General features: G+C 36.7%; 1 protein-coding gene across 2 annotated transcripts in view; it reads left to right on the forward strand.

Moving 5' to 3' along the window:
• Window positions 1-27,744, forward strand: part of DNAI3 (dynein axonemal intermediate chain 3) — a 91,011-nt gene that overhangs the window by 30,265 nt on the left and 33,002 nt on the right. For both annotated transcript variants that reach the window (XM_073234219.1, XM_073234218.1), the window contains exons 8-16: window positions 962-1,078; window positions 5,673-5,863; window positions 6,630-6,754; window positions 8,606-8,695; window positions 10,258-10,344; window positions 17,508-17,636; window positions 19,871-19,944; window positions 25,815-25,959; window positions 27,067-27,154. In XM_073234219.1, coding sequence (XP_073090320.1) covers window positions 962-1,078; window positions 5,673-5,863; window positions 6,630-6,754; window positions 8,606-8,695; window positions 10,258-10,344; window positions 17,508-17,636; window positions 19,871-19,944; window positions 25,815-25,959; window positions 27,067-27,154 — 1,046 coding nt within the window. The remainder of the gene's footprint in view (window positions 1-961; window positions 1,079-5,672; window positions 5,864-6,629; window positions 6,755-8,605; window positions 8,696-10,257; window positions 10,345-17,507; window positions 17,637-19,870; window positions 19,945-25,814; window positions 25,960-27,066; window positions 27,155-27,744) is intronic.

The following is a 27,744-nucleotide window of genomic DNA, read 5'->3' on the forward strand; positions in this document are numbered from 1 at the left end:
TTTGAGCGCTTAAAATGTGCTTGGCTGTTCTGCAAACTTTGCACATATTAACACATTCAATCCTTATAATGACTCTATGAGCTAGATTCCTTAAGGATTTCATTTACAGATGAAAAAACTGGCACAGAGAAGTTAAATAATTCTCAGGGTCATAAAGCGAGTGATAGACCCAGGCTCCAAAGCCTGCCGGCCGTTTGTGGGGGTGTACATCCAGTGACTGTGCCGTAGGGCCTTCCACCCTGAAGCCTGAGATGAAGGAGCTCCCCCAGCCTAGTGGGTGAGGTCGACGGAGCCCAGTACAGTGCAGCAGGACGTGTTCACGGGTGGAAGTGAGTGCTGAGAGCAGACTGGATGGAACAAGCCTTCTTCCAGACATTGTGTCACCATCATTGCTAAAGTGTAAATTGTTCCTAGGCAGAGTTTCTCAGTCTCAACATTATTGACATTGTGGGCTGGTTAATTCTGTTGTAGGAGGAATGTCCTATATATTGAAGTGTACTTAACAGCATCCCTGGACTCTACCCACTAGATGCCAAAATGCTACATCCAAAGACGTTTCCAGACATTGTCAAATATTCCTACATTGTGGGTGGGGAAGAATTGCACTGGTTAAGAAACACTGATTTAACAAAATGAAGAGAGAATGATAAGCAAATGTGGTAAAACATTAATAATTGATGAATCCCTGGGTGAAGAGTGTATGGGAATTCCTTATACCCTTCTTACAATTTTTCTATAATTTATAACATAAGAGTTTGTTGATTATGTTGGAGAGAAATACATGAATATTTTGAAAAATAATATCAATTGTCCAGGATAAAGAAAAAAATTCAGTGCACAGAACTTAAATATAAAATAACATCCTATTATTGTCATGGACACATATCTTTGACCTGTTGTGAGCTATATTTGCTTTTCTTTGATCTGACTTTTGGTATTTGCTTTTCTTTTAATGTATTAGGCCATATCCCAAAAATGCTACTACACAATATTATCCAAGAGAATTTTCAGACGGGGAAAAGGAGACACTCGGACAATCAAAGTCTTTGATTGACTTTCTTAACAATGCGTCCATAAGGTAACAACTTTGTATGAAACTTTAAAAATAAAAAAAAGTGTATGTTTAGTTATAATGATAGGTCTTAAAAACAACTCATTCTATGGTGTCTAGATAGTGTGGAGATAGTTATCAGATATGCATGAGCATATTGCACTCCCCACAGATTAGCAGTCTATCTTTCCCTTCCATCGCTGGGCAACATCCTAGGCCTCCCAAGCTGGGGCCACACCGAACAGTGTGAGCCTGGAAGATGTATACAGTTGAGTGTGTGAGGATGTTTTCCTAATGGCAAATTAACAACTACTTATTTACCATGATTTCTCCTACTTCAGTGTTTTTTCCATTCCTCACTCCCCTTCCTAGCTTCTTTACAGGATTTTATAGCACTTTTATGGAATTACTTTTAAAGGTGAGGATGCTTTGAATGGTGAGGATGATCATTATAATGGTGATGGAAATTTACAAAAATATCTTTGTAAATGAGAACCTGAAGTCAATTCAGATGGACTTTTTGTATGTCACTCTTCTCCCTAATTCCTGTGTTGTTGCCACTCTTAGTGGATCTGAGACAGAGGTCTCTTCAAAACACCCCCTACCCTGTACTAGGACCCTGGTACTAGGTTTCCAAACCAGTGAAAGAGCTGGACAAAATTTCATCAAGTTGATAATAGAGTTCAGGGAAGTGGAGCCAATGATGGACAGATCTGCCAGTTGTAACCACTAGGTTGGTTTCCATTTCTTTCCAAAATTAAAGTGTTGGTGGTCAAGTTCACATACAGCCCATGTTCAACTTTTATACTTTTATTTTTATTTTTAAGAAAACATTTGTCTTGCCAGGGTTTCAGCCCTGGACAAATTCACTATGGATTCAATGTGACCAAAGAAATGACAGTAGAACATTCTTGGGGTGAAAGAGTTATACCCAACTTTATTCCCACTGTGGCAGGTCAATCACTAGAATCCCGTCCACTCAGAGTGAGCCTGCATGCAGCAAACTGGTCTCTGCCTCTAGGCCGCTCTACCTGTGCAGCTGTCTCAGTCTCTGTCCTTGGCACTGCCTTTGCTCTACTCTCCTGCAGCCTTACAGCTGTGCTATTGTAGTACCCAGAACACTGGGCGGAGCTCTTTACATAGAGCCAATAACAATGCATGCCCACACATGTGTAGTGAGCTAGCCAACCAGGGCCAGGTGAGAATCCTGGCCACAGGAACCTCCACTTTATCCACAATGTATAAATATGTTTACTGTGGGTCAAGGTTTTTAGAAGTTTGTGAAGTTTTTTAGAAGATGGAACAAAAAGAGCAAGATAGATATTGCATCAACTCCTGATGGGTTAGTTTTTCAATAGTCTGTCCCTTGCTAACTTGTCATATGTTTTAGCTAGACTGCCTGCTGTTTCACGGTGTAAGCCACCAGATGGCTATAGAATCAAAGCTGAGCGCAGAGGAAATACAATGCCTTTACAAAGAGCCAGAAACCCAGAGGAAGAGAGCTTGCAGTTTCTCCTCTCTTGACTTCAAACACTAGCAGGTCTCTGGAGAAGATATTAAAAATGCCAAGAAACTGCTAGTATTCTACTCAGTGTATCTCCCTGGAGGAGCCACACTACATGCAGAATTCTGTGGAACCTTAGGGAAGAGAAAAGGGCTCAAATATTTTTAAGAAGGGTTTGTTGTTTTATAGAGACTGCTAGTTGTTTGAGGGAAATGAAAATCAGGTGAGTTTACTTCTGACTTTGAAGTTAGCCTCATTATCTTGTCTGCTTGGTAATAAAATTAAACGTGTTTCTGCTTATTAACAAAAACAAAAAACCAAAAAACAAAGAGTGCATTAATTATTTGCCACTTATTCACAGGAAGTAGACTATAGTTTTTCCTACACAGGCAATGAGAAAGAACCAGAAAACCTAAGGTTTTCTTTCCTCCAAATCAAAATGAAGTAGTTATTAAGTTTTTTCTTGGTAAGAACATTAAAAATGAAGACTGTGTACTATCCATTTCAAGGGAATAAATGGTTGATAGCCAGTTCTCAATTATCCACATTGTGTGTTATTTTTAGCCTGGGCTTTTATTCTTCCCATTCAGTTGCCATGATTAGAAAGAGAGGAATAGTAAACAGTTTTATAATTTCCTCCCTAAGGTGTGGGAAGGAAAAGCCAGAACTATAAGAAGAGAAAAACTGGTGCAGGAATTAAAATAGCATTAGCCAAGAATAAATGAGCAGCCCACACTCACTTCACTGCCATGCTTCTCACTCTAAGACAGTTTAAGGTTTAATTTTTTAAAAATTGTTGTAAGTGCAGTTTCATTCTAGAAGAAAGCCCTGAACTCTTTCTCATAGTTTTATCCATAAAGGAAGCAATATTTGCAAAAGAAATTATAAGAGAGGAGAAAGCAACTTCAAGGGGGTTCTCAAAACAACTAAGAAATGTTCATTTAGGGGTTACAAAAGCCAAGGATACTCATGGGCTTAACTCAGACAACAGCTTCACCAGCCCTCAGTTCATCACTGTCTTGCCAATGGATTTCAGCCCAGGGCAAGTTCACTACGGATTCAGTGTGACCAAAGAAATGACAGTAGAACGTTCTTAGGGTGCATACCCTTGGGGCTATACCCAACTTTATTCCCACAGTGGCAGGTCAGTCACTAACATCTCACCCTCTCAGAGCGAGTCTGCATGCAGCAAGCCAGTCTCTGCCTCTGGGCCTCTCAGCCCACACAGCTGACCTCTGGGCCTCTGTCCTCGGCACTGCCACCATTCTAGCCTCTGCTCTGCTCTTCTGCAACCTTGCAGCCGTGCCACCATGTCACCCAGAGCACTGGGCAGGGCTCTTTAGAGTCAGTAACAAAAACATTGTCCACATGTGTGTAGTGAGCTAGCCAGCCAGGGCCAGGTGAGAATCCTGGCCACGGGAACCTTCATTTTATCCACAATCACCCTCAGAAACCACACGGTGGAGTGCAGAGAAATCAAGAAACAGGAAACCAGAGAAAAGGTGTTCACTTCTCCTATTCAGGCTGGGAGGGAAGAATCTGGAAACCAAAGCAAAAGCTCTGCCTTTAACTTCTTTCCTTGGAATTCACTCCCCCATTCAGGCTGAAACAGGAAGAAATAGGATATTGAAAATGCTAACAAATGTTTCCACGGGAAACTGGGTTTAAACCTTGAAGCTCCAGGGTGTGAACCTACCCTACAGAGGGTTACTCAAACTTCAGCGTGCATATAAACAACTGGTGGTCTTGCTAAAATGCAGGTCCTGACTCAGTAGATCTGGGGTGGAGCCTGTGACTCTACATTTCTAGCAGGCTCCAGGTCAAGCTGATACTACTGGTCCACGGACTGAATGTTAAGTAAAAAGCTCCTAGGAAATTCTAGTTGAAAGATGAAGTACAAGAAGAATTTAACGAAAAGAATATTCAATTAAGCTGGAAGCCGTAGTGTTAACGCTTAATGGCAGAGGTAGCAAATGGTACCCTTGTTTAATTACATTTGAGGAGTATCTATTATAGTATGTAGTGTTTATATTTAATTGTGTAGATAAGGGTTTTTTTTTTTTTCTTATTTTAGGAGATGCGTAATTGAGAACCACTCTTACAACTTACTGCATCTATTTAAAAACCAAGCTATTTGGACTTTCAGTCGTTAGGGTAAAGCCTTGAGTAGCATTCTAATTGTGGGAAAATTCCCACAGGCCTTGGGAGGGAGCTGAGTTTTCAAACTTTAAGCATATAAAGGGACAATAACTTATAGTGACTTTAAAAACAGGAGTCTGTCAAGCCAAGGTTCCCAGACAATTCAGAGATGAAACTGAAGGGCAATATTAGCATTTTTAGCAGGATACTTATTTATTTCAGGGATTGTCTCACGCATTGCAGAAGCCTTCCTAATGGCATTAAACACGTTAGCACCTCCTAGGCACTGTGATAACCAAAACCACCATCACTGCACACACACATGCAACACACTTCTAAACTCCCTTGACAATTTATGTATATTATACACACACACACATAATCCTAATTACATATTAGTATAATTAGTATGTACATATATAATAATTTGGTACTGAACATGGCTAAGAATATTGCCTTGTCTGTCAGTTTGGGGTTTTCAGGAAGCAGATAAGACAAATTTCAAAGCTGAGGTTTACTGAGATTCACACTGTGAAAAATAAAGGAAGTGGAAGCAGGGCTGGGCAAGGAGAGCTTCCAAGTCTCAGCCCCACGCCACTGCAGGAGCTCCAGAGCCAGAGAGGCCTTTTGGCAGAGTTCCTACACAAGGCAGAGCAAGTCTACTGGGGTCCCCACAGCTGGGTGCTTGGCCGCTGATCTGGTGAAAGCCCAGCCTTAGTTTGGAAACTGGGGCCAGTTGTGAAGGTGCTACAGGCTCTCAGCTAACGGCAACCTGCATTGGAAGTTCTGAGTAGCACACTGCCGTGAAATTTGTCCCTGCTTAAGTCGTTTATTTCACATGGGGTTAAACACTAGTTACCAAATAAAACTGAGAGTATTTTTTTCTTTTGGTACAAATGCAGGAGGAGGAGCTGCTGAAAGACATACCATTGAATACTAACAGCCAATGTCTTAATTACTTTTTTTTTAATGAAATAGTGTGGAAATAGCCTTGCAACAGAATGAGATCATGAACACATTTGTTAATGACTGGAGATGCCTGGCAGAAGATGAAGGCACCTTTGAGGACAAGACTGATACCCACCTGAGGGAGTACCAGTCCTTCACCGACCTTCACAGCCTAACTGAGAAAATGGTCACCTGCGTCTCCTGGCATCCGACTATCTATGGTGAGATGGAAATGACCGACTCCCTTTGGCGATTGGCGATGGCATTGAAGTAGTCTGTTGCTTTTATACGTACAGTTGCTAACCAGCTCCATTTCAATGGGACAGTGTCCATTTGCTGAGTACCTGTCCTGCCAAGCCCTTCCTGTGCCTGTCCTGGGTCCTCTGGGACACTCACTGCCGTCTCTACGAGGGCGAAGCAAAGCTCAACTCAGGGAAGTGACTGGCTCAGGTCATACAGCTCGTGCAGTGTTGAATCTGGATTTGCCCCAGGCCTGCTGGGCTCCCCACTTCATTCCCTCTGATATTTTGCCTCTCCTGTTGCCTGAGGAGAGATTGCTGCCTCCTTTAAAGTGCTAAGCTGCCAAAGGGGGTAGGAATGTGTGAAGGGGGAACTACGGAGAAAGAGAGGTCCTTGCCCTCTTTCTTCCTCCTTCCCACCTCCACCTTGGCCATTTCCTCACAAAAAAATGAACACTTTTTTTTCTTACTAAATCTTCAAAGTCACTGTTTATTTTACAGTAACAGTACATTGCAGTTTGGACCAGCTGCATTTCAACTGTTGAATTATCAACATGTGGTTACTGGCTCTGTTCTACACAGACTCTGTTGAACACAATGTAGAGCTCTGAAAAAATTCTTGGTCTCTTACAGAATATTTTTACTTGTTTTACCAAAACGGAAATTAATAATATTTATAGAAAAGCAAAAACTTAAAAACACTTTGCATGTACTGTTACTGAAGATTTTGACTCTGTGTTTCCATCAGGGCTCATGGCTGTGTCACTGGCTGTACGACTCTCCTTTGAAGACAGAGTCCACTTTTCTGGTAAATTATTGCTGCAGCCATCACTGATTCTTTTCTGGAGTTTCTCTGACCCCATTCATCCTCAGGTAATTGATGAGAACCATTCATATAGTCTAAAATTTTCAGATTCCACTTTCGTGTGTATTTTTAAGAGTTTTAACAGCAATATTTTTTATGCTCCATATTGTAAAACCTTATGAATTCCCCAATTCAGAATTTGTCATTATTCAATTTGAGAAAAGCTAAATTTACATTTAGTTAACTGATCAAAGGGTATTGAACAAATCAACATACTATTTTCAAAAAAGATTCTAAGAGGAATATTTTATCAATTGTAAAAGCAAACTCTATTATGGGCTTTATTTAAATACTAATTATTCAAATTCAAATAGACTTTGTTTCCATATGAATTTCCTTGATTTCCAGGGTTATAAAGTAGGTGCTAATAATTAGTAAAGTGCAGAAGACAATGGGGAGTGGTGGGGACTAAGACCCTAGAGAATGCACAGCCCATCTGTGGGGACAGCCACTCTTCAGCTCTCTTGTTGCCAGGTGGTCCCACTTGTCAAGAGAATCCAAAAAGCAGGAATTTTATATGAAATCTCCCGATTTTTAAATAGCTCAGCTCAAACCAAAACACACAATCCAAATAAAATAAGGCTGGGTTTGTCCCCCCAGGGTTCTATTCCATCATCTACTCAAGAAAAGTTCTGCTTATAGGGAGGGTGCTTTATAGTGTTAGATTAAGTTATTTCAATGTACATAAACATAGTATTTTTTCTTTAAAATATCATATAATTAAGTCATTCCCTAACAATCTCTAGATTCCTCTTTTTCCTTCTTCCCTAATTCACCTGAACTGAGGAGGTTTTAATGTAATTGATTCTAGGTACTTTAATTATTATAGACCCAGAGATCAAAATGACGGATCTCTACTTCTTTCTTGTCAGCCTACTTACTACAAAAATGGTGCCGTCCTATTGCTGGGGTCTAACATTTTCTAGTAGTCTAGGCAAATAGGAACAGGAAAGAAAGACCCTCCTTTTCTCTATTTTGATGAATAGCTTTAAAAAGACAAGTAGATAAATTCCTAAGGAAATAATACAAAGATTTATTTTGTCTTTGTTCTAGTCAAAACTGTAGGAGAATATTAATAGATTTTATTTTTCAAAAATACAGGTTTCTCTAGAGCCCACAGAGTAATGATTAAACAAAGATGAGCCACCCCAATTCCAGTTTGAAAGCTTTAGCTCAGTGGTGGCAAAGCGATGGCCTCTGGGGCCCTTGTTTTTGGTCATTATATTTAAAGAAGAAAGGTAACCATGCAATTGTTTTGCCTGATGGCCACCCAGTCACGCAGGTGCTGTGTGTGGTTAATATACCCACTTCTTCACATTGGTATGTTCCTTGCAGGGCTTCCTCCCTACCTTCCAGGTACTTGAGTTTGTTCACCTTCTGGTTCTGTGTTACCTTAAAATTTGAAATATTATCACAACCAATAGCTCAATCTTCTCTCATTCAATAAATGTTCACTCTGTGCCAAGCTAGATAGACAGCAGGGAACAAAACAGACAAATATCCTGCCCTCACAGAGTTTACACTCCACACTTTTCAGAAAGACTAGCCGCATAGTCTTTGTTTATTAAAAAACATATATAACATGCCCCCACAATGACCCATGGAGGGGAGGGGAGGGAGAAACCTGGGCCCCTTGAGACCACACCTGCTCTCATATGCATGGCTACCATCCACAATTAAATGCAGTAAAAGCAGCTTCCAGTCCAGAAGTACAATTCTGGGAATGAAGCCTCTGTGCATGTTTCTTATAGCTAGTTATTAAATGAGCTAGTTATTAAATTTTGGCTGTTTTAATATTATTTTCTAGCTATGATCTTAATAAGTTTTCTCACTTCTTAAATTTGTGGGGTTGACTTTAGTTAATGCTGGAGAGCCCAGACGACATCTTCTGTTTCCAGTTCTGTCCAAGTAACCCTAATATCATTGCTGGAGGCTGCATAAATGGACAGGTACTTATGGATTTTTTCCATCTATTTATTAATTTAGATAGCATTCTATAATACATTTTTGATTGGTGATTTTTGTAACTGAAGGACTCAACTTAGCAGAAGGAAAGCATGCCAGTTATATGCCAGTCACCATGCCAGGAACTGGGGTACAAAGATGTGGTATTGGGGTTCAAGGTACCAAGGGATAACCCAGTTGTGATAACTGGAACAAAACCAGCTCAAGTCTATTTGTGTCGCTGTGATAGAACCATACCTTGTACAAGATTCTACAGAAAAACAAAACCCAAAAGCATTAATAGCTTTTGGTTCAAGAGGGCTCTTCTGAAATTTCTGAGGGGATAGGAGTCAGGGAGTGATCAAGAATTTAAACAGAAATTCACTGGAAAAACATATCTACCATTAAATTTATGTATGTATAATTTGACATTTGCTTTTTTCATCTTTCCCTTTTAACTTACCTAATTTATGTAAAATTTAGATCTTATCTTCTAATTACCTGTTTCTCCAATAAAGTAAAACAGAATCTTAAAGCTGTTTTATGAACAAAGTTTAAACTCACTGTGATTCAGTGAGTTTGGCCATTTCATGGTCATGATTTTTTTTCATGGTATATAATCTTTTTTTGTGTGGCTAGGAAATATTCCTTATGGTTAAAATTTGTATATCTATAGCATCCGTGCCCATTTATCCAAAACCAAACAAGGGCAAACAAATTTTCTCCTTTAGTTTTGTTTAACAATAACTGGTGGTGTCATAATGATGACTCAGAGCCCATTCCTCAATTCCTGAAAATCCTGAAATGCTTTTTTCACTCACTATGATGAAGGTAATATGACTTTGTTTCAGAATATTTTAGAAAAGCAAATGATGAAAAGAAAATCATTCACAATTCTGTAATTCTGATGTTAACATTTTAGGGTACTGAAATGGCTTTTAATCCTTGAAAATTAATCAAATGTAGGGTTGCGTGTTCTATTTTGTTCTGATTTTTCCAAAAATGATCATCAGTGTATATGCAAATTTGGAGTTAGCCATAATATTAATTTAAGTAGAAATAATCATTTTCCAGTCTTTTTGAATAGTTGGGTATTTGTACTTAATTCTGGAGAGCAAGTTGTTTTCTTGTGAGTTTAAAGTAGCTGTTCCCACTATCACAGCACATTCCCAAAGACAGAGGAACTCTTCCCACAGCAGAGGGAATTTCATGATGTTTACCTTGGATTTTGAAAAATAATAGCATGTATTGGCACAAGCACAGAAATCAAAGTGCTGAAAACACTTTTACAGAGAAGAAAATATTCAATTTTATACATGCTTTAAAAGTTCCTAAATTACAGGCTGTTCTGAATTACATACTTTTATAATAAACCAGTGATCCAGAGAGTAAAAAAATAAATAAAAAAGTTGCTGACTTACTTAAAATGTAGGCTAAAATGTGGTAATCTCCCAAGGTGACTGATGTATCAGAGTATATACCAATCCTGTTAGGTTTTAAGAAATCTCTAAGACCCAATTAGCTGTTTCCTGATGATACATTATAATAACATTAATTTCTGTTTTAGATTGTCATGTGGGACATTACTGCATATGCAGACCGCATAGAAAACATCAAGACAGGTGGTAGTGGAAGTAAAAAAGTCACACTCAAGGTTAGCTTTTTATAGCTTTTCACTTGCATATTGTTCCATTCAGGAGTTTGTTAAAAAGTACATACATAACAGTTACCAAGCTAAACAAAGACTCAATAGAGAAACAAAAAGTGCTGTTTCTCAAGCATTCACCTCTATTTGTAGACATGTTCTGAATCACTTTTATGTAAATCCTTGATTAAAAACACAACAAAGCATGTTGCATGGTCTGTCCCAGGGTGTTAAACTCTTTTTTGTTGTTATTATTGTTAAATAAAATAATGGGAACAAGTGACTTGCCTAAAGTGATGTCACTGAAAAAGCACTGGATGGAAGGGCCATGTACCCAGGCTCTGGATCCTTCTGTTTTGCTTTGTTTTTATACTCCACAAATGAGTGAAATAATTTGGTATTTGTCTTTCTCTTCCTGGCGTATTTCACTGAGCATAATACCTTCTAGATCCATCCATGTTGTTGCAAATGGCAGGATTTATTTTCTTTTTATGGCTGAATAATATTCCATTATGTGTAAGCATCTTCTTTATCTATTCATCTGTTGATGGACACTTAGGTTGCTTCCATATCTTGGCTATTGTAAATAGTGCTGTGATAAACATAGGGGTGCATATGTCTTTTTGAATCAGGGATCTTGTTTTCTTCAGGTAAATTCCTTGGAGAGGAATTACTGGGTCAAATGGTATTTCTATTTTTAGTTTCTTGAAGAACCTCCATACTGCTTTCCAGAATTGTTGAACCAATTTACATTCCACCAATAGTGTAGGTGGGTTCCCCTGTCTCTGCATCCTCACCAGCATTTGCCATTCCTTGTCTTTCGGATGTTGACCATCCTAACTGGTGTGAGGTGATATTTCATTGTGGTTTTCTCTGATGATTAGTGATGTGGAGCATCTTTTCATGTGCCTGTTGGCCATCTGTATTTCTTCTTTGGAAAAATGTCTGTTTCAGATCCCCTGCCCATTTTTTAATCAAGTTATTTGATTTTTGATTGTTGAGACATATGAGTTCTTTATGTATTTTAGATGTTAACCCCTTATCAGATAAATTGTTTACAAATATATTCTCCTATACTGTAGGATGACTTTTTGTTCTGTTGATGCTTTCCTTTGCTATACAGAAGCTTTTTAGTTTCATGTAGTCCCATGTATTCATATTTGCTTTTGTTTCCCTTGCTCAAGGAGATGTGTTCAGGAAAAAGTTGCTCATGTTTATATTCAGTAAATTTTTGCCCATGTTGTCATCTAAGAGTTTTATGGTTTCATAACTTACTCCATTTTGAGTTTACTTTTCTGTATGGAGATAGACAATAATCCAGTTTCATTCTCTTACATGTAGCTGTCCAGATTTCCCAGCACCAGTTGTTGAAGAGGCTGTCTTTTCCCCACTGTGTATCCATGGCTCCTTTATCATATATTAATTGGCCATATATATGTGGGTTTATATCTTGGCTCTCTATTCCATTCCATTGATCTGTGGGTCTGTACTTGTTCCCGTACCAAATTGTTGGTTTACTGTGGCTCTGTAGTAGAGATTGAAATTAGGGAACATCATCCCCCCAGCTTTGCTCTTCTTTCTCAGGATTGCTTTAGCTACTTGGGATCTTTTGTGGTTCCATATGAATTTTAGAACTATTTGTTCTAATCCATTGAAGAATGCCGTTGGTATTTTGATAGCGGTTGTATTGAACCTGTAGATTACTTGGGCAGGATGGTCATTTTGACAATATTAATTCTTCCTATCCATGAGCATGGGATGTATTTCCATTTATTGGTGTCTTCTTTAATTTCTTTCCTGAGTGTCTCGTAGTTTTTCAGAATAAAGGTCTTTCACCACTAGGTATTTTATTCTCCAATTGTAAATGGAGTTGTTGTCCTGATTTCTCTTTCTGCAAATTCGTTGTTAGTATGTAGGAATATAACAGATATCTGTGTATTAATTTTGTATCCTGCAACTTTTCTGAATTCAGTTTTTCTAATAGTTTTTTGTTGAAGTCTTTAGAGTTTTCTATGTATAATATCATGTCATCTGCAAACAGTGACAATTTAACTTCTGCCTTACCAATTTGAATGCCTTTTATCTCTGTCTTGTCTGATAGCCGTGGCTGGGACTTACAGTACTATGTTGAAAAAAGTGGTGAGAATGGATATCCTTGTTTTATTTCCAATCTTAGAGGAAAAATTTTCAACTTTTTGCTATTAAGATGGTGTTGGCTTTGGGTCTGTCATATATGGCCTCTATTATGTTGAGGTATGTACCATCTATACCCATTTTGTTAAGTTTTATCATGAATCGATGTTGAATTTTGTCAAATTCTTTTTCAGCATCTATTGAGATGATCATATGATTTTTGTCATTTTTGTTGATGTAATGTATGTTATTGATTTACAAATATTGTACCATCCTTGCATCCCTGAAATAAATCCTAGTTGGTCATGATGGATGATCTTTTTGATATATTTTTGAATTCAGTTTCCTAATATTTTGTTGAGAATTTTTGCATCTATGTTCATCAGGGATATTGTTCTATAATTTTCTTTTTTGTGATATCAGGTCTGATTTTGTTATGAGAGTGATGCTGGCCTCATAGAATGAGTTTGGAAGTACTTTTACTTTTTGGAATACTTTAAGAAGGATGGGTATTATCTCTTCTTTAAATGTTTGATAAAATTCATCCATGAAGCCATCTGGACCAGTAGTTTTGTTCTTAGGTAGTTTTTTGATTAACAGTTTATTTCATTGCTGGTAATTGGTCTGTTCAGATTTTCTGTTTCTTCCTGGTCTTAGAAGGTTGTATTTTTCTAGAAAGTTGTCCATTTCTTCTAGGTTGCCCAATTTATTGCCATATAATTTTTCATAGTATTCTCTAATAATTCTTTGTATTTCTGTGGTGTCTGTTTTGATTCCTTTTTTGTTTCTGATTCTTTTTATGCATGTACTCTCTCTCTTTTTCTTAAAATGTCTTGCTCGCTGTTCATCTATTTTGTTTATTTTCTCAAAGAACCAGCTCCTGGTTTCATTGATTCTTTCTATTGTTTATTCTTCTCAATTTTATCTCTTCTCTGATCTTTGTTATTTACCTCCTTCTACTGACTTTGGGCCTCATTTGTTCTTCTTTCTCTTGTTTCTTTAATTGTGAGTTCAGACTGTTTACTTGAGATTGTTCTTATTTCTTTAGATAAGCCTGTATTGCTTTATATTTCCCTCTTAGAACTGCCTTTGCTCCATTGCACAGGTTTTAGGCTGTTGAGTTGTTGTTTTCATTTGACTCCATATCTTGCTTGATCTCTGTTTTAATTTGATCATTGATCCCTTCATTATTTAGGAGCATGTTGTTAAGCCTCCATATGTTTGTGTGCCTTTTTGTTTTCTTTGTGTAATTTATTTCTAGTTTCATGTCATTATGATCTGAGAAACTGCTTGATACAATTTCAATCTTATTGAATTTATTGAGACTCTTTTAGTGGCCTAGTATGTGATCTACTCTGGAAAACATTCCATGTACACTTGATAAGAATGTGTATCCTGCTGCTTTTGGGTGGAATATTCTACAGATATCTGTTCGGTCCATCTATTCTAATGTACTGTTCAGTGTTTTTGTTTCCTCACTTATTTTCCGTATGGTTGATCTGTCTATTATTGTGAGTGGTATGTTAAAGTCTCCTAAAATGTATGTGTTGCACTCTATTTCCTCCTTTAATTCTGTTAGTATGTATTTTACATATTTAGGTGCTCCTATATTGGATGCATATTCATAATAGTTATATCCTCTTTTTACACTGACCCCTTTATCATTATGTAGTATCCTTTTTTGTTTCCTGTTACTTTCTTTGTTTTGAAATATATTTTTTCTGATATAAGTACTGCTACTCCTATTTTTTTCTTCCTATTATTTGCATGAAATATCTTTTTCCATCCCTTCACTTTTAGTCTTTGTATGTCTTGGGTCTGAAATGAGTCTCTTGTAGACAGCATATAGATGGGCCTTGTTTTTTTTATCCATTCTGCCACATGATGTCTTTTGACTGATGTGTTTAGTCCCTTTACATTTAAGGTGATTATTGATAGATAACTATTTATTGCCATTGTAGGCTTTAGATTTATGGTTATCAAGGTTCAAGAATAGCTCCCTTACTATCTAACACTCTACATTAAATCACTGATTACTCTATTTCAAACACAATCTTAAGGTACTTTTTATTCCCCCTTCTTCTTCTTCTTCCTCCTCCACACTTTACTTATTAGGTGTCATATTCTGTACTCTTTGTGTATCCCTCGACTGGTTTTGTGAGTAGTTGATTTAATTTTGTACTTGCTTGGTAATTTATTGGTCTACTACCTTTATTGTGGGTTCGTTTTCTCTGGTGACAGCTATTTAGCTTTAGGAACATTTCCATATAAAGCAGTTTCTTTAACATATCCTGTAGGACTGGCTTAGTGGTGATGAATTCCTTCAACTTTTGTTTATCTGAAAATTGTTTAATCCCTTCTTCAAAGTTAAATGATAATCTGGCCAGGCAGAATATTCTTGGTTGAAGGTCCTTCTATTTCATTACATTAAATGTATCATGCCACTCCCTCTGGCCTGTAATGTTTGTGCTGAGAAGTCTGCTGATAGCCTGATAGGGTTTCCTTTATAAGTAACTTTTTTCTCTCTCTGGCTTCTTTCAACACTCACACCTTGCCCTTGATCTTTGCCATTTTAATTATATGTCTTGGTGTTGTCTTCCTAAGGTTCCTTTTGTTAGGGGAACTCTGGGCATCCATGCCCTGAGTGTCTATTTCCTTCCCCAGATTTGGGAAGTTTTCAACAATTATTTCCTTTAAAAGACTTTCTATCCCTTTGTCTCTCTCTTCTTTTTCTGGTACCCCCTATAATGTGAATGTAGTTCTATTTGGATCTGTCACACAGCTCTATTATTATTCTTTCATTCCTAGAGATCCTTTTTTCTTCAGTTTTTCAGCTTCATTGTTTTCTTGCTCCCTAATTTCCAGACTGCTTACAACTTCTTCAACCTGTAAAAGCCAGCTCTTAATTTTCCCCATTGTATTTTTCATTTCAGATAACTGTATTCTTCAGCTCTGAGTGACTCTTTTGGAGGTCTTCAATCTTTTTGTTGGGGCCCTCCCTGAGATCTTGAACATTTTTCTGTAGATCCACGAGCATGTTTATGACTTTTACTTTGAAGTCTTTATCAAGAAGATGGGTGACTTTGGTTTCACTCAGCCCTCTTTCTGGTGTTTTGTCTTGTAGTTTGGACCAAATTCCCATCTCTTCATTTTTTTTTAGTGTTTCCTGTGAAATAATAGCTTTATGTAGGATGTCCCCTCTAGTGCCCAGAAGCTCAATTTCCTGTGCAGGAGCCCCAGCTGTTGGCATGCAGATGAGTGGGGCACCTTTCTGTCTGGCTTTTAGTGATCTGATTTCAGGTGGTCTGTGTGGGCCATCAGCTTATCCTGCAAACAGGGAGAATACTCAGGGCTGCCCCTCTGGAGTTACTGTTGGTGGAGCCACCCTCCTCCCAGCCTGCAGCAATGACAGGGGCCACAGGTAAGTGGGGCCAGCACCTGCCAGAAGAAAGGAGTTCCCAGGGCTGGCTCCTGCAGTATTTCCCTGGCTGGGCTGAAACAGGGCCAAGAAAGCTGGGATGGTCTTCCTCCTCCTTCCCAGTTACAAAGCCTGCCTCCACTACCAGGTCAAGTGGGCTGAGCATGCAGGGAGGAGACTCAGTGCTGCACTGCTAGAGCTGCAGTGGGTTGAGCTGCACTTTGTCCAGCCTGCAGCTATGGTGGGGGGCTTCAGGCAAGTGGGACAGGCACCTGCTGAGAAGAAGGAGCTCCCAGGGGCTGGCTCCTGCAGACAGTTCCCCAACTACCCTGAAACAGGGCTGAGAAAGCTGGGACAGTCTCCCCCTGCCAACCCAGGAGCAAAGTCTGATTTCACTGCCAACCAACAGGCTGTGCACCCCAGGGAGGAGCCTAGAAGCTGCATTGCCAGCAAGGGGGATGGAGTGTCTGAAACTCATAAGAGTTCCTAACCTGTTGGATTGAGGGTGGGTTGGGGAGATATTGTCCACCTGACCCTTCTCCTGAGCAGAAAGCTCTGTGTAATCCTTGCCTCTCTGGTGCCCCTCTCACTGCTTTCTTCTGGAGTTGAAGTCTTTCAAACTGCCTGCTTTGCTTTCTTCTCAAGGGTTGCTGGTAGAGCATACCTGTAAGTGGCTGGAATCTCAGTCTCTCTGAGTATTCCACCTATCTTTGTTGTCCAGCCCTACTTATCACCAGAGCACCATGTAACGTGGGTTCATATTCCCAGGGCAGATCTCCAGGGCCAGATGTTTAGCAGTCCTGGGCTTTTACTCCATCCCTGCTCTGTTCCTCTTCCTCCCACCTGTGGCTTAATATAGGGGGAGGGCTTGGGTCCCCTAGAAATGGCTTTGCTACTTTACCCTTTACTGTGAGGTCTTCTTTTCATCCCCAGATGTGTAGTCAGTTCTACAGTCTTGAGGTCGTTTTCAGGTTTAGTTTTACTTGCTGTATTTTCATGTTCCATGTGGTTTGGAGAGGAAGTTTCTGCCTTGCCTTCTTACACTGCCATCTTTTTCCCAGAATCCTTTCAGGCTCTGGATCATGGTCCTGCGAGTTTGGATATGTCCCCTCACCTCAGCAAGCATCGATTTTCTCATGTATAAAATGAAGGGGTTACAATCCTTCTGTATAATAATATACTATGGTTTCGTGACACTGTGGATTCTACCACAAGGGCTGGGAAAAGATTCCTTGGCTCCCAAACTCTACTTACCCACCATATTGAACATCTTTACCTCCAGTCTTCATTCAGCCTGGACACCATCAGTTCTCCTATAGCAAACACAATGCAATGTGATCCTCTGTGCACACAATGAAAAATTCCTTCAAAAATGAATCTCACTGATTCTTTAGGGAGTGGCTCAATAATTCTTGTTAAGTTTATATATAAAATCTTAAGACTAAACTGAGGAGGAGAGAAGATAGTCTTATTACCTAAATAAATGATACATAGAAATGCTAATTTTTTTCCTTGACCTGCTATTTTTCCAAGTTAATTTTAATTGAATGGCGAGTTAAGTATGTATTCTTTCATCAGCTCTCTGAAATTAGCATATAACTTTCTTTTAACATTTTTCCAGCCCATGTTTCTTCTTGAACCAGAGAGTAATAAAGAAGCAATGTATATCAGACACTGTGCAGTCTCCTCAATAGAAAGTGGTCATAAGAAAGTAATTACAGATATACATTGGCTGTCTGACACCTTTGAGGTGAGTTTTGATGCCTTCATAGTTTTCTTCTGCACTGTAAATTTTCAGATGATTTTATTCAAATACAATGTTTCCAGTGAACAATTCATTTACATTTGAATTGTGAAATAACCAGGATATAGGCATCAAACAGTTGTGTCACTGTTGCCAGACCAACATCTGACTTTAGGATAAGAATAATGCCAATGTTTCACCTTCTATGGTTTATAAACCACTAAAAAATGTAGGTGGAGTCCACATTGATATAATATAATAGTTATTAACCATATTATGTGAGAATGTAAATTTTATGAAGTTTGGGACATTCCTATTTTTTTTTGAGGGGGTTATTATTTTTTTATTAAGATATCATTGATATACAATCTTATGCTCAGATTTCACATGAGCAACATTGTGGTTACTACATTCCCCCTATTATCAAGCCCCCACCACGTACCCCATTATAATCACTGCCCATCAACATAGTAAGATCCTACTTGTCTTCTCTGTGCTATACTGCCTTCCTCGTGCCCCCCTATATTATGTGTGCTAATCATGATGCCCCTTAATCCCCTTATCCCTCCCTTCCTACCCACCCTCCCCAGTCACTTTCTCTTCAGTAACTGTTAGTCCATTCTTGGGTTCTGTGAGTCTACTGCTGTTTTGTTCCAAGAAGCTCTGTTTCAATTCCATTTCGGCTCACATCACACACACAAATTAATTCAGATGATCATAAACTTAAATAAAAATGAATCACAGAAAAGACACAATAAATCAAAATAGAATATAGTATTTCTGGATTGTGAGTTTTCTAAGCTAATTAGTGTTGAAAAATTCAAAACATATATATGTAAATTTCTAAATTAAAAAATAAAGAACAAATAACAAAATGGAGAAAAATATGTGTCAAATATGGTAAATACAAAATTTCCTGTATATAAGCAAAAGACATATACTGAAAAATATATAGTAGGTAAACATGAAAATCATTCAGCCTTTCTAACATCAAAGAAAATAATAATAAAGTAACAATAATGTGCTATTTTGAACCTGTTTAATTTTTTTGAAGGAGAATTTCAAATACTACTCTAGTGTTAAAGAAGATGAAATGGTGAAACCAGTAAACTAACATTGATGGTTCCAATATAAAATCTTAAGAATATAGTCAGTCAATGGTGGTTCTTCATTTTCATCCAAATTTTCAAACCTTTTGATGAGTAATTCAAGTTTTGGGAATTCATACCAAGAAATAATCTGTGTCTCAAGATACAAAAATTACATGTTACACCTTAAGAAAACATATCAAAGTATATCCATAAAAGAAGATTGGAAAAGAATAATATAAAGTAGAATTATGTTTGATTTTAAAACCTTCTGTTTTCTAAACTGTTGAAATATTATTATGGGGTTTTAAAATAATCCTTAAACCATAAAACTCCAGAGCAAGTACACTTTTGGGGTCTCACACTTCATACAACAGGAAAGGCTCAGTAGAAAGAGGCAACACGGATCTGTGTTGTTTCTCAGATCCAAGTGGAAGTTGGCAGCAGTCACCAACTTCCACTTGTTTGTTACTTCTTGTTTGTTACTAAGAAGGTAGGAAATTGGGAAAAGTCATGTTTCTCTATTGATTCAAGAGTGGCACCTTCATAGGTTGCACAAAACCTTCCACCTAGTTTGAGAGCTAGCTGACTGGGATTTTGGACCTCTAGGACCCCGTGGAGCCGTTAACCATCTCGGACTCCCTCAGTGTGCTAGCAGAGTCAGGCACTGATTACTGAAGGAATGCTTGCTGTTATTATCTAATCTTAACACTGAGCTTCTTTTCTATTGATCTTACCTGGTTAACACTCACAAAACTTCTCCGTTCCACAATTAATAGCAAAAAACCATAACAACCTACATTTCTAATAATAATGGATAATGCAATTATGATACATCTTTTATATATTATAAAACTATTAGAATGACTTATGAGTACACAAGTGTTCAAATTTTATTAACTGAAAAATCTCAGTACAGAAGTTTATAAGCATGCTAATTAAAATTATGTAAAAATGTTTGAAAGAAGACTGGAAAACTAGTTAAGGCAGAATTAAATTTGATTTTAAAGCCTTCTATTTTCCAAATTTCTGTGATAGTATTATTTTTTTTTATAAAAATTTAGAGGAAAATCTGAAAGGGAACAATCTATGAGAAAAAAGGCATTACTGTTCTAGATACACAGAACTTGCTTTTTTGTTTTTAAAAAATAGATTGACAGACTGGGTTCTGTCTTTGAGAATCGAAGTGGATTGTGCTGTCAACTTGTCACGTGTTCGGCGGATTGGTATGTCCTTGTTTAGTGTTCTCGGCCATAATTTCAACATATGCAAGGGAGTTCTGGGGAGGTTCCCCCACTCCTCAAGCAGTTCCAGGTCACCGGCTGCGTGTCCTACAATTCACCAGTTTTCCCAATTCTGACACCATCTACACAGAGATAGCATGAAATCCCACAGTTTAAGGGCTCAGTCCCACAAGATTACCCTCCAATCCACTTTAGATGCAAGTGGATACGGGAACTTCAACCAGTTGCCTGTAAATCAGAGGTTCCTTCGACCCACTCCTCAGGTTTGCTTACTTTGCTAAAGTGGCTCACAGAACTCAGAAAAACATTGCCCTACTAGATTACTGGGTTATTATAAAAGGATATAACTCAGGAGCAGTCAGACAGAAGAGATACACACAGGGCAAGGCATGGGGAAGGGGCGTGGAGCTTCCAGGTCCTCTGCAGATGCACCCCTCTGGGCGCCTCCACGTGTTCACCAAAGATTGACAGTTCTGCCCCTCTGATATGCTCCCTTGGCAACCAGCCCCAGTCCTTCCTAATTTCCAAAGTCACCTCATTAATATAACAAAAGACACCTTATCACTCTTCACACTTAAAATATTCCAAAGATTTTAGAAGCTCTGCCCTAGAAATGGGGATGAAGAATGAATTGATATCTTATTATAATTCACAGTATCACTGTTATTTTTATCAATGTTATTTTTAACATTATCCAATATGTTTTCATAAAACAAATTCTTTATTCTTAGATGCTTTATTCTTAGATGCTTCTAAAATCATTGCCTTTCTCTGATCTTAAATAATCTTTGTTGTAGCAATTAAACCTAATATAACTAAAGGACAGAATATTACAGACTGTTGCTGGTTAAAAAAATATTTTTATAGGTACAAATATGTTGTAGAAAGAATTAAGTAGGTTTCATGGTTGATAATGTATAACATTATCTATAGTTATTCTCCTTTTTCACTTACTCATATTTGTAAGTTTACAATGTGCTGTTTACATTCAGTTTTGTCTTATAATTACAAAAATTACAACATTTAATTTGGAAGTGTTCTTTTTAAAAGTGAAAAAGTTGTACAGTTTTTGTGGTAAATGTGATTTAATGACTACAAAATCCTCATCTGCAATCAAAAGTATCATTTGCATACAGTAAACAGGCCTTTATAAACTTGCCATTTAAATTAAAGATGTCTTGTTTACATCACTACTTCATTCAGAGTGTTCTCTGCTTTCTAGCATTTTAGAATTACTGGAAGTTTAGAGCACCTCTTCTTTCCCCACCCTTTATGCTCCCCTCTCTGCTGATGTGGAGACTGGTCAGGAAAAAGAACAGAGGGCAGAGAAGGAAAATGACTTGTACAGCATCACACAGCTACATTTTGGCATATTTTGTACACATTTGGCACACAGCTACAAACAGGCACATTTTGGCCCCAAGGCACCCAGCTCATGTCCAAATCACTATTTCTTTATAGGCTGCAATAGGTAGCCTTTTGGCTAGTCAATGTCAATTTACCACAATTTTAAAATGAGCAGAATCTGTTTCTTTTTCTCAGTGCAAATAAAATAAAGATAATAATTAGGAGGAAAGTTGATCCACAGCTTAATAATGCAGTTAGAAGTGCAGGCCAGAACACAAAAAGCCCTTAATTTTTGCAATGCTCTCTCTTATCACCTCCATAGCTTAATTTCTGACTTTTCCAGGATATATTGGCAAATAGATTGTGGAGGCATCACAAACAATTTATCTAGAATAAGCCTCAAAGTATCAGCACTTATAAGTACTAAGGATGTTTTTGTTTTATTTGGAATAACAATCTTTGAATCCTACTTTTTTGCCAGAATGGTCTTTAGATATTTCTCATAAAGTTACTGACCCATAATCCATGGGTGGGGCTCTTTGGCCAGAAAAAGTTGTACATTTTATTGCATATTTTTAAAAAGTTTTATAAACCATTTGGTAACTATGTTGGAGAATATCTTTTAAATAGAATTAATCTCCCAATTTATAGAACTAAAAATTTATAATGAAGTAGGAAATATGAAGAATGTTTATCACCCAAATACTGGCAAAACTTTTTATTCCAAATAGCTTTGATCCCAATAGAAATAATGACACCTTAAGCCATAGAAGCTGACAGCATCAAAAGCAGTTGTGGAACAGCAAGCAAAGGCATAAGTAACATTAACACCAACCATGGGCAAGGGATGGAGGCAATATGATTAATCCTGTGGGCATGTATTGGGTAAGGTTCTGTGATTGCAAGCAACAGAAATCGACTATGCCTACTTGAAGGGGACAAATTAAATTTATGGGAAATAAATGTATTGGAGGTTTATGCCAATACTACTAAGTGCTTTAATAGGTTAGTTATTCTTATAACTATTTTTACATTAACAACAACCCTGAAAAATACTTATAGATAGAGGAAATGAGGATCTGAAAGTTAATATATTATCCATCTATTTATAGTGAGTTATATATGTAACTGTTTACCATAGCTAGGTATATACTATATGAATCACTATTACTATATATATATACTATAGTAATGATGTTACTCAATCAAAGGAAATGCTGATTCAGGCCTCAGAAAGAGCCCAGTGGATTCGATGGCAGGAATGAATGGCCAGCCTCTTCCATGTGAATGAGTCAGTGCCAACCATCGCGTCATTGTTGAGGTTTCATACTGACAGGACAGTCTGACTTACTTCTGTTACGTTGTGAATGGACCCCTTTGGATAGAGAAGGAATGTCAGAGAAACGTGAATGTTCCAACCTGACTGCAGGCAGCTGGGAGAGGCAGGTCCCCAGAAAACAATTAGAATGTTCTTCCTAAATAAAAGGGGGTGGTGGTGGTGGTGAGGAGATTGCTGCCCAGGTAAAAACAACACATGGCACCAATAAGGCCATATGAAACACTGAGCAACAATTAAGATTATGTTACAATGTCATGAAGAAATGCTTGTGGTATGATGTTGATTACAAACAACAGAACACAAAACAATACTGTTCTTCTATAGCCTTGGAGAACATATAGAAGCACTGAACAGACTTAAAATAGTACATGTTTTATATTGAAGGCACAGGTCCTTGATTATATTCTGGAATATTCTGGAAATAATTCCTTCAAACGTTGTTAACATTTTTTTTTAATTTTTGCTTTTTTTAATACATAGAAGATAACTTTTACTTATATGGAAAACTCATAGTCCTAACATTTATACTTCAGCCAAACTAAGGTTCTTATAAGCAATATAGAATAAGATAAAATAAGGTTCCATTAATTAAGAATATGTGGCTGATTTCTGCATTAAGTTTAACTGAATTTATCTGTTTCTAGCAAAATCATTTCATTAATTCATTAATTCATAATCAATTCATTACTTAAGGCAAATTAATGCTACAAATGAGATTCAAGAAGAGTCTTGTAATTTGGAAAATAGTTTTAAACTAGCTATAATTATATTTTAAAACAGTTCTTATTATCTTATTGTGGTATTCTCCCAAGGATTTATTTTTTAACAGCTTAAAAATTATTAATATTTTCATTGATTTTAACTATTCACTAAGAAGAATAAATGATTGATATTAAGTAATTCACATGAATAAAGTTTTGTTAGTCTTACTTGAGTTATCTGATTTTCTAAATACTTTAACTTACACATCTAAATTCTTTAATATCTTAAATTTATTAATCAGGTTACTCATATCCTTAGTGATAGAAATTATTGAGCCAATATCAAATATCCTTTGCCATTCTCATCATATTTTTTTCACATAATGCAAGACACTTTTATTCTAAAGTACCATACAAGTATCAATATAAATTTTTACCAAATTTATTGCACTAAAAACAATACTCTATATTAATGTGGAACTTTATGAGAATTTTCACATTCATAATCTCACTTGATTTTAATAATCAACATGTGAGAAAGGAGAAATAACTCTACTCAATGCCTACTATTTACAAAATGCATTAAATCCAATTTCAGCTGTATGTGTTATTTTCACTATAAAAAATTATATATGATGTATGTGTCTATATATTATGCCTCTTGTGTGTGACACCAAACACACAAGGAATAAAAGAAAAAAAAGGTAAATTGGACTTCATCAAAATTAAAAACTTGTGCTTCAAACAGCATTATCAAGAAATTAAAGGCAATCCACAGGAAGGGAGAAAATATTTGCAACTCATCTATATTATAAGAGATTTCTATCCAGAATATAAAAAGAACTCTTACAACTCAACAATAAAAAGAAAATAACCCAATTTAAAAATGAGCAAATATTGTTCATAGACATTTCCCCCAAAAAGAAATGCAAATGGCCAATAAGCACATGAAAAGATGCTCAATGTCATCAGCTATCAGGGAAAAGCAAATCAAAACCACAGTAAGACCTAAAAGAGGCAAATAATCTTGACAAAAAAGAAATAAAGTTGGAAGATTCATTCTTCTTGATCTGTAAACATTCTACAGAGTTAACATTTATAGAGACAGATGTACTGACACTGGCCTAAGGATAGACATATAAAAGAGTGGAATGGAGTCCAAAAAGCAACCCATATGCCTGTTTGACTGATTTTCAACAAGCATGCCAAGAGAATTTAATGGAGAAAGGTTAATCTTTTCAAAAAATTGTGCTGCTACAACTGAATACCTACACACAAAAGAATGAAGTTGGATCCTTATGCCTCATTCTGTATATGAAAATTAACTGAAAATGTAATAAAGACCTAAATGTAAGAGCTAGCACTATAGAACTCTTAGAAGAAAGCATAAACATAAGTATAAAATACTTATGGATTTAAGTTAGAGAGTGATTTCCTAGATATTACACCAAAAGCCGAAGCAAATGCAAATCAAAATCAATTTTGATGAGGTACCACATCATACCTACTATGATGCCTACAATAAAAAAAATGAAAATGATAGGTGTTAGCAAGAGTGTGGTGAGGTTGGAATCCTCATACGTTGTTGATGGGAATGGAAAAACAATGCAGTTGCTTTGGAAAACAAACAGTTCCTCAAAAGATTAAACATAGAAGTTATCATACAAGCCAGCAATTCTGTTTCTAGATACATACCCAAGAGAAATGAAAGTTACATCCACACAAAACTTAAACACAAATGTTCATAGCTGCATTACTCATGATAACCAAAAAAGGAAAACACCCAAAACTTATTTATCCATTCATCAGTCCATCAACTGATGAATGGAAAAATAAAGTGTGTTGTATTCCATACTATGGAATATTATTTGGCAATACAAAGGAATGAGGTATTGATACATACTATAACATGTATGAACTTTGAATATGCTAAATGAAATAAGCCAGTTTCAAAAAAACACATATTATGTGATTCCTTATACGAAATGTCCAGAACAGACAAGTCTATAGTGACAAGAAGTAGATTAGTGGTTGTCAAGGGCTGGTGGGAAGGGTTGGGGGAAAATGGGGAGTGATTGCTAATCTGTAGAGAGTTTCTTTTTTGGGGTGATGAAAATCTAAAATTGACTGTGGTGATGGTTGCACAACCATCAAATTGTGTACTTTAAATGGGTGAATTTTGTGGTAGGAGTTATATGTGAATAAAGCTGTTATGTTAGTAAAAAAAGATTGTGTCAATGTCAAGACTCAATCTTCATATATATTAGTCTCAATACCAGAAAAGTCATTAACTAACCCTATAAACTACATAAAGCTCTAAAATAGAAAATTTCAAACAGTCCCATTTCAGAGATACTAAAAAACAGCCACAATCGCATTGCTAAGTGTAGCAAGTATGGTAGTTCTGAGGTTACTCCTCTTATTTGTACTTGATAAAATAATAAAACATAAACTTTTTTTTAAAGCACAATATGTTTTTGGGATATCAGACCACAGAAAGCTTTAACCTCTCAACCAACCGAGAAAAAGAAAGAAGAAAGTATTGAAATTCCTTTTGATGTACCATCTACTTTTTTGCATCTAGATCTCTCCTGGAAACCTCTCAGTAAGGTAAGTAACATGGGATTTAGTTCACTCAATTTGTTTACATACACTATGTAATGTATATATATATAAACATACATATATACACACACTCCAGAAGTAGAGCAGCTTAAATTAATGCAGCACTTCACAATTCACGTATTCATGCAACTAATAAATTCTTTCATTGAGGATTAATTTGATGCCTGCCTGGGTCCAGCCAGAAATCAGTTATTGTGAACTCAAGATTGATATTTATTCATGTATAAGCAAGCCACAACTTACCAATGGTTTGTATAATAATTATTCAGTTACACAGCAGCTGCTTGAAAATTGGTAGGCTCTCAGGGTAGCCCGGAAAAGCTGATGTTACTGCTATTGTAGATCAAGTCGGCATAGTTTGCACATCACTAGCACCAAACAGTATTGTAATACCTATCGTCAAACAAAACTGAAAGTAATTGAAAGAGAAATTATTTGTACTTACTTCTAATGGAAGAGTTTGAAGAAAAACCGTTTTAATTTAAAAAAGAATTGGCTGTGGGAAGTATGAATGAATTTCTGACTTTGATGACTCTTTCTTTAGAATCAAATTCAAACGTAATACTTCTCTTTTCCTTTGGTTTACAAGTATCACTAGAATTACATCATTATGTATTTGAGAATACATAGTGTATTGAGAATGTATGTGAGAATATTCCTGACGTAAATGGGATTAGAAATTAGAAATTAAAGAGCATTAGAAATTTTCTGGGATAGGATTTACTGAGCTGTAAATGGTTTTAGAAAAACAGATAAAAAGTCACCCGAGGGGAACAAGCCATTATTTTATATTCAGGCTAACAAAGATGTATTATGGAATAGAATACAAACCATTTTCAGAAATTAACACATGAGACTTTGGAATTTGGAAATGAGCCTCCGGACAAGCTCCCTTGAATAGCATGGTTTTGGAAACAGTGGTTAAAGTGCTGTTCATAAGGGAAAGCAACTAGAAATCTTAGGGAGAATGGAGAAGGGAGGAGAAAAAGGTGGGAAACAGCAATCTGGGGGCAGAGGGAAAAGAAGAATAAATCACCCTTGGATTATTTAAGGGTAATTGGAGATAATCTGTCCAGTATGTTCTCCCAAAAGGTCAGGCTATCTAAAGGTGAAACAAGTTTAGACCACTGCCCAACCAAGATAAGCTTGAGTGAAGACCATCTCCTTTATAGAACACAAGGTAATTGCCTCTGCTTATTAAAAATGCATTTGATAGTTTGAATGTTAGTGATTCCCTATGTTTAAGGTGAGTTACTTGCTCTGACAGCCTAATTTATAAAAAGAATACAGAAAACTAAACCCTTCAATATGGAGCTTTATGATGGATATACTATGTATAGCCAACACAATAAAATTGCCTATACACACAAAAATGATTTGGCAGACTTCAGTTCAATTTAGTTTCACAAACATTTATTGAGCACATTGATGTATTTTTGAAAACTCATTACATTAAATTTAATGAAGTCCACTTATGAATATGGATATGCTTAAAGAATAATTCTATAGAATGCAACATATCTCAAGTCTAGCAAAATAAGTTATGAAGCGCTAAGAAACAAATTACCATTCTCAATCAGAATGTAACAGGAAAATTTATATTTGTACAGCACCATGATAAAACTGAGTAAAGAGAAAACAACTGACTTTTAAATCTATCTCAACTCAACCTGTATATCTTTGATTAATTAATTAAAGTATGTGTACATTTAAGCTGTCAAAACTATTAAAATAATGGAGCACATGAACATCCGACTTTGAGAGCAATGC

The sequence above is a fragment of the Manis javanica genome, chromosome 4 (genome assembly GCF_040802235.1).
Source record: "Manis javanica isolate MJ-LG chromosome 4, MJ_LKY, whole genome shotgun sequence".
NCBI lineage: Eukaryota > Metazoa > Chordata > Mammalia > Pholidota > Manidae > Manis > Manis javanica.